This window comes from Nerophis lumbriciformis, linkage group LG02, assembly GCF_033978685.3.
Source record: "Nerophis lumbriciformis linkage group LG02, RoL_Nlum_v2.1, whole genome shotgun sequence".
NCBI lineage: Eukaryota > Metazoa > Chordata > Actinopteri > Syngnathiformes > Syngnathidae > Nerophis > Nerophis lumbriciformis.
This window is the reverse complement of record NC_084549.2, coordinates 19430929-19445430: the sequence shown is the minus strand read 5'-3', so window position 1 is coordinate 19445430 and position 14502 is coordinate 19430929. Positions and strand designations below refer to the sequence as shown.

Genomic DNA, 14502 nt, shown 5'->3' with positions numbered 1-14502 from the left:
AGTCCGCAATCCATGGTGAGGCACAACGCAGTGACGTGCCTCAACTGGCTGCTGTTCACCGCACCGTCTCTTCTCAGTATTTGAACGGCAAATGTGAAAATTCAGCGATTTTAAATAAAAATAATCTAAAACGGGTGATGTTAAATGGAAAATAACTTTATAGTATAATCACTGGATACATATAACAATTTAATAAAAAATAAAAAAATAATTAAATTTTTTTTCTTTCCATGATGGCAGGTGAGGCCCCACCTCTCCTGCCTCTAGTGACCGCACGTCACTGATATATATATATATATATATATATATATATATATATATATATATATATATATATATATATATATATATATATATATATATATATATATATATATATATATATATATATATATACATATATATATATATATATATATATATATGTATATATATATATATATATATATATATATATATATATATATATATATATATATATATATATCTGACCACAGAACTTTCCTCCAGAATGTCGTTTGTCCATGTGATGTCGGATGAAACAAAAATTGAGCTGTTTGGCCACAATATCCAGCAATATGTTTGGAGGAGAAAAGGTGAGGCCTTTAATCCCCGGAACACCATGCCTACCGTCAAGCATGGTGGTGGTAGTATTATGCTCTGGGCCTGTTTTGCTGCCAATGGAAGTGGTGCTTTGCAGAGAGTAAATGGGACAATGAAAAAGGAGGATTACCTCCAAGTTCTTCCTAACAACCTAAAATCATCAGCCCGAAGGTTGGGTCTTGGGCACAGTTGGGTGTTCCAACAGGACCAAAACCCCAAACACACATCAAAAGTGGTAAAGGAATGGCTAAATCAGGCTACAATTAAGGTTTTAGAATGGCCTTCCCAAAGTCCTGACTTAAACATGTGGGCAATGCTGAAGAAACAAGTCCAAAATTTCAACCAGAAGCTTGCCAGAAGCTTGTGGATGGCTACCAAAAGTGCCTTATTGCAGTGAAACTTGTCAAGGGACATGTAACCAAATACTAACATTGCTGTATGTATACTTTTGACCCAGCAGATTTGGTCACATTTTCAGTAGACCCATAATAAATTCATAAAAGAACCAAACTTCATGAATGTTTTTTGTGACCAACAAGTATGTGCTCCAATCACTCTATCACAAAAAATTAGTTGTAGAAATTATTGGAAACTCAAGACAGCCATTACATTATGTTCTTTACAAGTGTATGTAAACTTTTGGCCACGACTGTATGTATACTTTTAGACTGAATTTATGTTACCGATTTGCGTCTGAATTTTGTGAATTCATTTTTATTTACATCAAATTATGCTGACAATTTAATTGAAAAAAACTTGTTAGCAAAATGTGGGTGTTTACAAATTCAGTGTTTTAAAATACAGCGTAGGGTTGTACGGTATACTGGTATTAGTATACTACCACGATACTAATGAATCACATTCGGTACTATACCTCCTCTGAAAAGTACCGGTACGCCCCGTTTAAAAAAAAAAATGTCTATAAACTCAGGAAATACGTCCCTGGACACATGAGGACTTTAAATATGACCAATGTATGATCCTGTAACGACTTGGTATCGGATTGATACCCAAATTTGTGGTATCATCCAAAACTAATGTAAAGTATCAAACAATAGAAGAATAAGTGATTATTACATTTTAACAGAAGTGTAGATAGAACATGTTAAAAGAGAAAGTAAGCAGATATTAACAGTAAATGAACAAGTAGATTAATAATTAATTTTCTACCACTTGTCCTTCATAATTTTGACAAAATAATAGAATGGAAAATGACACAATATGTTACTGCATACATCAGCAGCTAAATTAGGAGCCTTTGTTTGCTTACTTACTAATAAAAGAAAAGTTGTCTTATATGTTCACTATTTTATTTAAGTACAAACTTGCAATAAGAAACATATGTTTAATGTACCATAAGATTTTTTGTTAAAATCAAGCCAATAATGCAATTTTTTTGTGGTCCCCTTTATTTAGAAAAGTACCAAAAATTACCAAAATGTATCGAAATAATGTTGGTGCCGGTATTGGTATCAGGACAACACTAATACAGTGTATAACATTTCAGTGTAAAAAAAATCTGCTGAAAAATTCAATGTCGAAACATTTGCTGCTTCAAAAAGCAAGACTCACTTACAGTAAATTGGGACTGAAGCAATCAATCCTGTCTCAGAACCAGCCAAGTTTGAAGTCACATGACACTGGTCTCGCAAAACAGCATTAAAAAAGGCAGTTAACCGGGCTACCTGGCATAATGCAACATAATTACCATTTCAATACAGCCTGCTAGATATTTTTTAACTATAGAAATGATTCCAATGGTTAAAATATGCACTTCTGAGTGACTTACGAGGCTCTACTTCATGCAGACTGGGCACGAACAAAGTGGGGCTTATTTACTGAGCAAAACAATCCTGATAGCTAGTGTCAGACGGAGGCAGATTTCTACAGCAAAAGTCTGCAGAACAGTGATGTTTTTACGAATAAGTGGATGTTTTTACCCTTGGCGTTTGTGTTTGTTGCATCTTTGTTGTTCTTACTCGATTATAAAAGCTGTCGATCAAGGAGTTGGTCTGCAGTAGAGGAGCAACATTCATATATTCTCAATATTCATTGTTTTATTGTTCATAGTCAATATTGTGTACTGGAGAGGAGGCTACGCCGGATAGTCGAACCTCGGATTCAGGAGGAACAGTGTGGTTTTCGTCCTGGTCGTGGAACTGTGGACCAGCTCTATACTCTCGGCAGGGTCCTTGAGGGTGCATGGGAGTTTGCCCAACCAGTCTACATGTGTTTTGTGGACTTGGAGAAGGCATTCGACCGTGTCCCTCGGGAAGTCCTGTGGGGAGTGCTCAGAGAGTATGGGGTATCGGACTGTCTGATTGTGGCAGTCCGCTCCCTGTATGATCAGTGCCGGAGCTTGGTCCGCATTGCCGGCAGTAAGTCGGACACGTTTCCAGTGAGGGTTGGACTCCGCCAAGGCTGCCCTTTGTCACCGATTCTGTTCATAACTTTTATGGACATCATTTCTAGGCGCAGTCAAGGCGTTGAGGGGATCTGGTTTGGTGGCTGCAGGATTAGGTATCTGCTTTTTGCAGATGATGTGGTCCTGATGGCTTCATCTGGCCAGGATCTTCAGCTCTCACTGGATCGGTTCGCAGCTGAGTGTGAAGCGACTGGGATGAGAATCAGCACCTCCAAGTCCGAGTCCATGGTTCTCGCCCGGAAAAGGGTGGAGTGCCATCTCCGGGTTGGGGAGGAGATCTTGCCCCAAGTGGAGGAGTTCAAGTACCTCGGAGTCTTGTTCACGAGTGAGGGAAGAGTGGATCGTGAGATCGACAGGCGGATCGGTGCGGCGTCTTCAGTAATGCGGACGCTCTATCGATCCGTTGTGGTGAAGAAGGAGCTGAGCCGGAAGGCAAAGCTCTCAATTTACCGGTCGATCTACGTTCCCATCCTCACCTATGGTCATGAGCTTTGGGTTATGACCGTAAGGACAAGATCACGGGTACAAGCGAAATTAGTTTCCTCCGCCGGGTGGCGGGGCTCTCCCTTAGAGATAGGGTGAGAGGTTCTGCCATCCGGGAGGAGCTCAAAGTAAAGCCGCTGCTCCTCCACATCGAGAGGAGCCAGATGAGGTGGTTCGGGCATCTGGTCAGGATGCCACCCGAACGCCTCCCTAGGGAGGTGTTTAGGGCACGTCCGACCGGTAGAAGGCCGCGGGGAAGACCCAGGACACGTTGGGAAGACTATGTCTCCCGGCTGGCCTGGGAACGCCTCGGGGTCCCACAGGAAGAGCTGGACGAAGTGGCTGGGGAGAGGGAAGTCTGGGCTTCCCTGCTTAGGCTGCTGCCCCCGCGACCTGACCTCGGATAAGCGGAAGAAGATGGATGGATGGATGGAGTTAATATTGTAAATCCTAAATTCTGTATATTCAAGTACACTTCCAGTGTCTTATTTTACTGAAATTATATTTTTATGCATTTATAATAACGATAAGTCATACCACCTTATTATATGCTGGACTTATTTCTTCAACATTAAATTTTTCATCATAGTAATTCCTTTTCTTTGCTGATAAGATGAGAAAAAACGATCAAAACCCTATTAAGATTTACCAGAACAAACCAGTTCACTAAAGTAATTAGAAGTATTCCCATCGGAGTCCTTCTGCTGCCAAATGCCCCCACCTGTCTGCAGCAATCAAGTGGAGTGAAAGTGTGCACACAGGGCAGTGATGTGTGTTTTAGTTTTATGTCCAATTCAAAAACGTCCCCTGAGTCATGAGTGGTGTGTTAGCTGCAAAGTGTCAAACTGAAGACTCCAGGAAGGAAAGGGACGACGAGACGGAAAGGAACCAGATGACAAGAAAGGGGACACCCTCTCTGGAGGAGCTGATTGAGCTTTTACATGCAGCTCCACGCTCCTGTCGCCATGGAGATGAGGTCTGGCCTAACCTATATCTGGGAGACATGTGAGTACTTATGAACCCCTGGGTTGACCAAAGTGCGGCACGTGGGTCATTTGCGGTCCAGACCTCACGACATATAAAAAAAAAATTAAATATGGCTTGTATTAAAATAGGGATGTCCGAAGTGCAGCCTGGAGCCCATTCTCGGCCCTCAATTTTTTTCAGAAAATGTAGTGAATTAATTATTAATTAGGTTTATTTAATATAACAACTATTTGTTTTGTCACCTATAGCACAAAAACTAGGATGATGTGTTTTACCCAATAGCTTAGCAAATACTGACAAATACTGAATTTTAGGGGTGTGATTCAAATTGAAATCGCCATTCTCACGTTGAACGATTTAGTATTGATTCTTATATTTAAAAAATCGATTTAAAAAATATATATATATATATAATTAAATAATTTATTTATTTTTTTTAATTAAATTTTTTTTCTATTAATCAATCCAGCAAAACAATACACAGAAATACCATAACAATGCAATCCAATTCCAAACCCGACCCAGCAACACTCAGAACAGCAATAAACAGAGCAATTGAGAGGAGACACAAACACGACACAGAACAATCCAAAAGTAGTGAAACAAAAATGAATATTATCAACAACAGTATCAATATTAGTAACGATTTCAACATAGCAGTGATTAAAAATCCCTCATTGACATTGTCATTAGACATTTATTTGAAAAAAAAAAGAAAAAAGAAAAAAAGAACAATAGTGTCACAGTGGCTTACACTTGCATTGCATCTCATAAGCTTGACAACACACTGTGTCCAATATTTTCACAAAGATAAAATAAGTAATATTTTTGGTTCGTTTAATAGTTAAAACAAATGTACATTATTGCAATCAGTTGATAAAACATTGTCCTTTACAATTATAAAAGCTTTTTACAAAAATCTACTACTCTGCTTGCATGTCAGCAGACTGGGGTAGATCCTGCTGAAATCCTATGTATTGAATGAATAGAGAATCCTTTTGAATCAGGAAAATATCGTTTTTGAATCGAGAATCGCGTTGAATCGAAAAAATCGATTTATAATCGAATCGTGACCCCAAGAATTGATATCGAATCGAATCGTGGGACACCCAAAGATTCGCAGCCCTACTGAATTGCATATTTAATGTACAAGATGTTCTTCAGTGGCCCCCTGCATTCTTTCATTTTTCAGCATGCGACCCTTGATGAAAAAAAATATATGTAGTTTACCACCATCCATGTGTAAATGTGGAATGAATGAATGATGGGTTCTCAGTTCTCTGCGAATCTCTTTGAGTGTTTAGAAAAGCGCTATGTAAATCTAATCTATTATTGTTATTATTATTATTAATATTGGACACGTAGAGATGGCCTAAAAAAACGTCTTAGAATCCTCAAAATAAATTGTAATTTAAAAATTATTTTAAAAAACTAACCAAAAAAAATTTAAAAAAATTTAAATAGATAAAATATATGTATTTTATTTGTTTGAATTAATTAAAAAAAAAAATTATTTAGATTTGAATAAATATGAATTGCAATTCTTGTTGGATCCACCTTCAGTATGAACTCAAAGGACAGATCATTAGGTACGCCACCACACTGTAAAGCCAACATGCAAGTGTACCTAATAAAGTGACTTTGTCCAATGCTGTTTTTTCAGGTGTATGTCTCATGACAAATTCGGATTATGGACGTTGGGCATCACCCATGTGCTCAATGCATCACATGGCAAACTGTGCTGCAAAGGCAGCGATGACTTCTACGGAACCACGGTGAAATACTACGGTGTGCCAGCCAATGACCTGCCCACCTTCGACATTTCACCTTTCTTCCACCCCGCTGCTGACTTCATTGGCCTCGCCCTCACATCAGGAGGTATACCATGTGACACTTACTTGAAGTTGAACACCATCCAATATCTCGCCATTCTTTTTCCAGGAAGGGTGCTGGTGCACTGTGCTGTAGGTGTGAGTCGCTCAGCCACTTTGGTCCTAGCCTACCTGATGATTCACCATCACCTCAGTCTTAGGTCCGCTATACAACATGTGCTACAGAACCGCTGGATCTTTCCAAACAGAGGCTTCCTAAGGCAGCTTATGACGCTTGAAAAATCCTTGCAGAGCAAAAGATGAAAAATTAATTTTATGATCTGATAACGTTTGTTAGAGATAAAAGCATCCGATTGTATTGGGGATTGCAATGCTAAATGTGCATAAAGTAGACTTTTATTGAGCAAGGCATCAAGTTACTATAGTGACTTAGTTGAGTGTTTGAAATGGTCCACTGTTGGTTATTATCAAATACCTGGTGGTGTAATGGTAGGACAAGAATTAGGAAAGGCATCCGACTTAGAAACTAGGCCATAAAGATTAATGTAATAAATTTGCTGTGGTGGTGATCTCTGATCTGGAAAAAACTAAAAGTGAAAAAAGTAAATTATTGTTATTAAGAACTCTAGCAACTGCATTTTAGGGTTTTTTTCAGAGAGCAAAAATAATGCAAAATATGACTATATAGGTGTAAATCACCAAATGATTCCCGAGCGCGGCCACCGCTTCTGCTTACTGCTCCCCTCACCTCTCAGGGGGTGAACATGGGGATGGGTCAAATGTGGAGGATAATTTCACCACACCTAGTGTGTGTGTGACTACTGTTGGGACTTCAACTTTGAACTTTAACTTTAATGAAATATTTGAAATGCAATAAATATCAGAAAAAATGTCAAAAATACAGTGATGCGCAGTAACATGCTACATGTAGCTAAGTTACATAGTTTAACAACATTTCCCAGTAGCTTGGCTACTTTTTTAACAAGTAGCTTTTCCTGTAGCTTAGATAGTGGGCTTCACTATGTAAAAGCGCTTTGAGTCACTAGAGAAAAGCGCTATATAAATATACTTCACTTCACTTAGCTACTTTTAGACCCATGTAGCTCGGTAGCGTACATCAAAGCTACAAGCTACAAAGAGAGAAAATGGACTGAAAAAATCTCGACCAAAAAAAAATATGGAGAAAATACAATGTTCTGGATAAACAACCACATCCATACATACGGAGAAAATCTACAATGATTGGTTGGGGTTCGTGTGATGAGTCACACTTAGTTAAGGTCTGGGCGATACATTAAGGATTGGCCAAGATAGACTTAGACTTAGACTTCCCTTTTATTGTCATTCAAATTTGAACTTTACAGTACAGATAAGAACGAAATTCCGTTGCATTAGCTCCTGGTAGTGCAGGATAAAAGAGCAATAAAGGTGCAGATATAAATAAATAGATTACTGTACAGATAAATATATTGCACTTTTGCATATGCATCCACGTTTATGGATATATGTTGTATTGTCTTTATATTCCAGCGAGTTAATCCATTTTTGGGGGGAATTGAAGGGATTATTATGATGCGTTCAAGAGTCTTACGGCCTGAGGGAAGAAGCTGTTACAGAACCTGGAGGTTCTGCTTCGGAGGCTGCTGAATCTTTCTAGAGTCCAGCAGTGAAAACAGTCCTTGGTGGGGGTGGGAGGAGTCTCTGCAGATTTTCTGAGCCCTGGTCAGGCAGCGGCTTTTTGCAATCTCCTGGATAGGAGGAAGAGGAGTCCTGATGATCTTTTCCGCCGTCCTCACCACTCTCTGGAGAGCCTTCCAGTCTGAGGCACTGCAGGCTCCAGTCCAAACAGAGATGCAGTTGGTCAGCAGGCTCTCTATAGTGCCTCTGTAGAATGTGGTGAGAATGGGGGGAGGGAGCTGTGCTCTTTTCATCTGACGCAAAAAGTGCACGCGCTGCTGAGCTCTTTTTATAAGAGCTCCGGTGTGTAGGGACCAGGTCATATTGTCAGTTATCTGCACCCCCAGGAACTTGGTGCTGCTTACCATCTCCACCGCTGTGCCGATAAGGTGAGTCATTAAAACTAGTAAGCAAAATTATAAACAGTCAGACACTCATGTCACATGACGACGTGGGAGTCAGAGACAGATGGACGCTACAAGCTGACGACTCAAAAAAAAAACATACTTGAAAATGGCAGAGGGACTCTGTCCCGATAGATTATATGTTTCCTTTAGTAATGAAGATGACATGCAGGAAACCCGCAATAATGCGTGTCCTTGGCCATATTTAGACAAATGTATGCGTTTGGAGAAAACAACATCTAAGACGTGGAACACAAATTTAGGAACACACATTAGGGTGAGTTGAGTTCATGAAAAGTTGTACTGCACACAACCATTACCAACTGTTCCCAAACAACACAAAAGTCATTGTTTTCTTTGTCAAGATATAGACAGATGCTGTTTTTTTTTACTGAAGGCAGAGAAAATGAATAACAATATAGGAGTGGGCCAAAGAAAAGGCAAACTAAAAAAAAAGATACAGTGTGGTGCGGGGACCCCTAGAGGTAGTTGTAGGGTGTCCCCAGCTAAATGACAGATAGTTAATAGTAATGGACCCTTATTGGGTCCATTTGTAGACTCTCAGTTACATTAACATTAATATTATACATGTGGGACCATAGATAGAAATGCCGTTAAATGTAGCTTTGATATAGCAAGCTACTTTTGCCATGTAGCTTGTAGTGTAGCTTGCTACAATTCTCCAGGGATAGCTTCCCCTGCAGCTTAGCTGCATTTAATCAAGAATAACTTGCAGCTTAGCTTACTACATTTTCCAAGTAGCTTGCCCAAGTTAAAGGTGCTTACATTAAAAAAATATCATATACAAATAATATTAATGACATTCAATTTTGCATGTTATGGGATACGATTTGACATTAAACACCCGATTTCAGTAACTGATATGGAGGAAAACAGTGTAAAGGGAATTTATATTAAACATATTTTAATTAATAGTAACACAGTGGTACTTCAACTTAAGAGTGTTTTGAGAGAAAAACTGTCTCTTGGCTAATTGTCATGCTTTATGTTGCGAGCAAAAATTGTAGTTATAAGATTCCTCGCCATTAGTTAGCAAATGTCACATAAGATCTGACCAAAACATCTGGTCTTGCTCGCTGACAGTAGCTTATAGCTAGAGATGGACATAACTTTATTTTCCAGCCATGGAAAGGAAGAAATTGAGTGTGAGGGACAGTGCTGTGAATGATATTCACTGAATTAAAGAAATACATCAATAAAGACTAAGTGTTGTCGACTGTCACTGCTAGTCTGCACAATACTAAAGCAGAATGAGTCGAAAGTCAGCCAAAATGTTCAAATAATGTCTAATTGGCGAACATTTATCAATGAAAAAATGGAAAAGTGGCTCATAGTGTTTGACGGAGAAGCAACTGGAAGGAGATCATGTAGAAGTCCACTCTCCAAGGTAAATGCTATACATTATTACGTTACTTCATAAAATTATTGTAGTTGTATGTGCTGCAATTATTTTATTGTATGGTTTTTCATACGGCATTTCTTATCCAAACGTTTGTTTTTCTGTAAAAAGGCATGCTACATGTTAAAATTGTGTTGTATTGAGGGGGCCCAGCACTTATCAAATTGATCTCAATTAATTTCACTGGAAGACGATGATTTGAGATACAATTGTTTTGAGTTAAGCGCTCCGTCACAGAAGCATTTAAGCTCTTTTTTGTAGCATGTTCTGAATAAAGAAAAACACTTTCTACCACTTATTCTGTATGTACTGTAAAAAAAAAAGTAATACATTTATATTTTTGTATTAATGTAGTCCAATTTTTGATTTCTTTTATTAGCATTACCTGTTACACTCTATGGTCTGGATTCCAAGAGGCAGAGCAAGGAAGGTGATGTGCAGTCAATAAGTCTGTTTAATTAGGCTAAACAAATGTAGCGCAAATGTAGTGCAAAACAAAATGATCCAGCACTGGCAAGGAGCAACAAGTGAAATCAAATAGGCTAGATCAGGGGTCCCCAAACTTTTCGACTCGGGGGCCGCATTGGGTTAAAACAATTTGGCTGGGGGCCGGGCTGTGTATATATATATATATATATACATACATATATATACATATATATATATATATATATATATATATATATATACATATATATATATATATATATACAGTATATATAAATTCCTCGCACACTAATTGACTGAAAGAGTGCGCACTTGATGTCACGTTATCGATGGAAAAATGCAATTTTAAACAATATGATTTGCCTGAGCGGCTAGGAGACACCAAGAGTAACAAGCGGTAGAAAATGGAGTAGAAAGGACAGATTAAAAAAATAATAATAATACAAATAAATACATAAAAAAATAAAAAAATATATGTTATTATTTTTTTTTTTAAACTTGGGACTTCACGCCAGCTGAATTTTGGATGCTGGCGGGCCGGATCCGGGCCGTAATTTGGGGACCCCTGGGCTAGATTAACTAATGGAAAACAGGTGTGCTGGCAGAAAGTGTAGGTGCAGCACAACAAGGAATCCAAAAGGAAGTAAAACGGAAAAAGGGAAATGAAACGATACAAAACACAGGAAATTAGTGAACAAAGTTAAAACTGCCATGTGAGTTCATGAGAATTCCCAACACAAACATAGGAGGGTTTGGGGTTTATTTTAAAAAGTCACTCATTCAAATTTGAAAATATTTGTTTATAATGACATTATTTATTTCAAATATAAAATGCTGTAGAGAGGATCTTGCGCCCAAGAAAATCCTCTCAACAATACTCCTTTGTCCCATTCACTGCGTGCATCTACTATACAGTACAGCTGGAGTGACCTCACTGCTCCAGACGTTGACCTTTGGCCATCAAGCAACGTCAAAAGTGAGAGAACACTGAGCTAATTATGGCATTCAAACACGCACCTGCTGACGTCCTTCACTGTGCAGCGAGCAGTCTTTGGCAGCAAGCGTGCACTCGACTCGACCGCGCCATGGTCCTCCTGTCTGTGTGAGGCGAGAATGTCAGGGCGCGAACAGCAGCAATACGACCTGGTGCTCATTAAAGAACTGGAGATCATTTTGGATTCTTGCACATTGGGGCTCGCAGCAGTGGATGAAGTCTGGCCCAACCTGTTCATAGGGAACATGTGAGTCCTGCCTCAATATGGCTTGTCCAATATTCTACTGCTTTCTTTACATGCTCACTGAGCTGAGTGATGGCTTGATCTCCAGATTTTGCTTGACTTTGAGGAATTATTTTCCAGGAAATTTGGGTTGAACTATAAATTGTGTAACTTTTGGGCCGCTTAACTATTATTCATGTGAAAAAATATATGTATATGTATGTGTATATATATATATATGTATGTATATATATATATATATATATATATATATACACATACATACACACATTTACATACATGTACACACAAAAACATGTGTCTACAAACACGCACGTACACTCACATATATACATATGTTTATTTATATATGTATATATATACACATACACATATATATATATATATATATATCACACACAAAAGTGTATGTCTGTGAGTGCGTGTGTATACATATGTATGTTTGTGTGTGTATATATATACGCGTGTGTGTGTTATGTGTGTATATATGTATGTATGTGTATATATATATAGTTATGTGTGTATGTATATATGTTCATAAGTATACATATATACACCTACATACATATATATGTATATATGTGTGTATATATGTATACATATATGTATATACAGTATATGTATGTATGTGTATGTATATATATATATATATATATAAAACACACACAAGTGTATGCGTGTGTGTGCGTATATATTAATGTGTATGTGTATATATATTTATGTGTGTATGTATATATGTATGTATGTTCATATGTATACATATATACACCTACATACATATATGTATATATATGTGTGTATATATGTATACATATATACATGTGTATATATATATATATACACATATACTGTATATACATCTATGTATAGATGTATACAGTATAAATGTATGTATGTGATTAAATATACTGTGTATATATGTGTATATATGTATACATATATATGTGTGTGTGTATATATGTATACATATATGTATAGATGTATACAGTATAAATGTTTTTATATATGATGAAATATATATATATATACGTATATATGTATATGTATATACTGTATATATATGTGTGTGTGTACATATATATATCTATTTATACATATATGTATAAATATATGTATAGATGTATACAGTATGTATGTATATGTAATTAATTATATATATATACATATATATATATTAATAAATAGAAATGTATTAGGAATCACCTCATGATATTACACAATTGTCTATGCATTTAATGATTCTATTTTATATTCTATCTACACTGTAGATTTTATGTCACAAAAATGGCAGGCCAGTCGCCAGAATTTTACAGTAAAATGTGCAGTATTTTTTTTTTTACATAACATTACTGTAAATGAAAAAACTGTACGACTGTTTTTCACGGTGAAATTCTGGCAACAGCCAGTTTGGTTTGACCTTGAGTTGTACACCTGTGCAATAGGTCAATATGCTAAGCTATCTGAACAAAACATCCACGGCTGAGCTGTCTGTTACAAGGTGTATGTATTTTACAATACATCTCATTAATAAACTATTTTATTCTTTCAATTTGCAGAGGGGCAAAAAATTTTAAAGCAAACAACCCTCCCCCCCGATTGCATTTGGTCACCCCTGCCTCAGATGTAGTTTTTATATATATATTTTTTAAATATTCTTATATTTTTATGCCTTTTCTTGTCACAAGGATCTCTGACTTTGTCAACATAAAATAAAATAAACACAGTATTCAAAAATGTTCTTAAAATGATGTGCAATGGGGGAATATTTGAGATGGTGTTTGACGTCTCAAACAGGTTTCCCCCTTTTTTTGAAGGTCGAGGTTTAAAGTCATTAAATATCCATGCATGGGGTAAGGCATTATTATGTGTCAACTTGTCAAGATTGCAGTATTTAAAAAAATATGCTGTTGGAATGGAAGTCAATGGGACTAAATATTAAGAGCCCTAAAACTATTTATATTTTTTAAATATAATTTATTTTTTACAGTTTTATGTATTTTTTCTTTTATTTAAAATAAGTTTTTATGTTTGTTATTCTCCTCCGTGTATTTCCTTTCTGAACAGCAGCGAACCAATTGATTGGCCTAATTTAGAATTCTCCTGAGCAGTGACACGTGAACTGGCTATGATTTGCTTTAGCACAAAATAAAAAAAATAAACAAAAACTGACTGCATGACAATCAAAACAGTCAGCAGAATGTACACAAGGCTTAACAAATAAAGGAATATTCATATTCAGACGTGTGTTTGTGTATGCTTTTTCCAGAGCTACAGCACAAAATAAAAAGACTTTATCTAAACTGGGCATCACTCACATCCTGAACGCAGCTCACTCCAAGCAAGGCAGCATCGGTGACCAAAGTTTCTATGGCAACGCTTGTGTTTACTGCGGTGTACCAGGGGAAGACTCGGACCACTTTGACCTGAGCCAGTACTTCAAATCCGCAGCAGACTTCATCCATAAAGGCCTGAAGTGTGATCATGGTGAGCATGCGGAGCCGCGGCCACAGAAGGTGTTAGATTCCCATGCATGTCATTTCCGTCCTCTTTAGGAAAAGTGTTGGTGCATTGCATTATGGGTATGAGTCGCTCTGCCACTTTGGTGCTGGCCTACCTGATGATGCGGCAGCGTCTCTCACTCCAGGATGCTGTGAAGCATGTTGTCCAAAAGAGAGCCATTTACCCTAATAGGAACTTTCTGATGCTCCTCCACAAGTTGGGTGAACAGCTGGCATTTAAAAGGAAGATGTGTCCCCTCCACTGAGGCCTCCTCAATGACCACATTAAACTTCTCCATCCCTGAATGGACATCAGAGTGTGTGACGGTCCTCATGTTTATGATTTGTATGCAACAAGATGTCATTACATGTCAACAAACTTTGTAAAACCTTTTAAGAAAATATTAGAAAAGTACACTGTTTTAATGTTTTTAATAGTGCACACATATTTAACAATGCATTGTTTTGTTTGTTTTTTTAATTGACGT

The 14502-nt window shown here is 37.4% G+C and overlaps 2 protein-coding genes across 2 annotated transcripts; both read left to right on the top strand.

The window, feature by feature from the left end:
• The first annotated feature begins 4325 nt into the window (after positions 1-4325).
• LOC133606238 (dual specificity protein phosphatase 13A-like) lies at positions 4326-6633 on the top strand. Its single transcript, XM_061959978.1, has 3 exons — positions 4326-4516; positions 6162-6376; positions 6440-6633. The coding sequence occupies exons 1-3, from the start codon at positions 4326-4328 to the stop codon at positions 6631-6633; spliced, it is 600 nt and encodes a 199-aa protein (XP_061815962.1).
• A 4675-nt stretch (positions 6634-11308) lies between these two features.
• On the top strand, positions 11309-14502 carry LOC133606171 (dual specificity protein phosphatase 13A). The gene is made up of 3 exons (XM_061959854.1): positions 11309-11519; positions 13783-14000; positions 14069-14502. Exons 1-3 carry the CDS (start codon positions 11392-11394, stop codon positions 14278-14280), a joined length of 558 nt encoding a protein of 185 aa, XP_061815838.1. The 5' UTR covers positions 11309-11391; the 3' UTR covers positions 14281-14502.

Excerpts from the sequence above, each read along its gene's own strand:
- LOC133606238 (XM_061959978.1), top strand. The coding sequence starts at position 4,326 with ATGAGTGGTGTGTTAGCTGCAAAGTGTCAAACTGAAGACTCCAGGAAG. Across the intron at positions 4,517-6,161 it reads AACCTATATCTGGGAGACAT|GTGTATGTCTCATGACAAAT; the intron begins GTGAGTACTTAT and ends CTGTTTTTTCAG. Across the intron at positions 6,377-6,439 it reads CCTCGCCCTCACATCAGGAG|GAAGGGTGCTGGTGCACTGT; the intron begins GTATACCATGTG and ends TTCTTTTTCCAG.
- LOC133606171 (XM_061959854.1), top strand. The coding sequence starts at position 11,392 with ATGTCAGGGCGCGAACAGCAGCAATACGACCTGGTGCTCATTAAAGAA. Across the intron at positions 11,520-13,782 it reads AACCTGTTCATAGGGAACAT|AGCTACAGCACAAAATAAAA; the intron begins GTGAGTCCTGCC and ends TGCTTTTTCCAG. Across the intron at positions 14,001-14,068 it reads AGGCCTGAAGTGTGATCATG|GAAAAGTGTTGGTGCATTGC; the intron begins GTGAGCATGCGG and ends CGTCCTCTTTAG.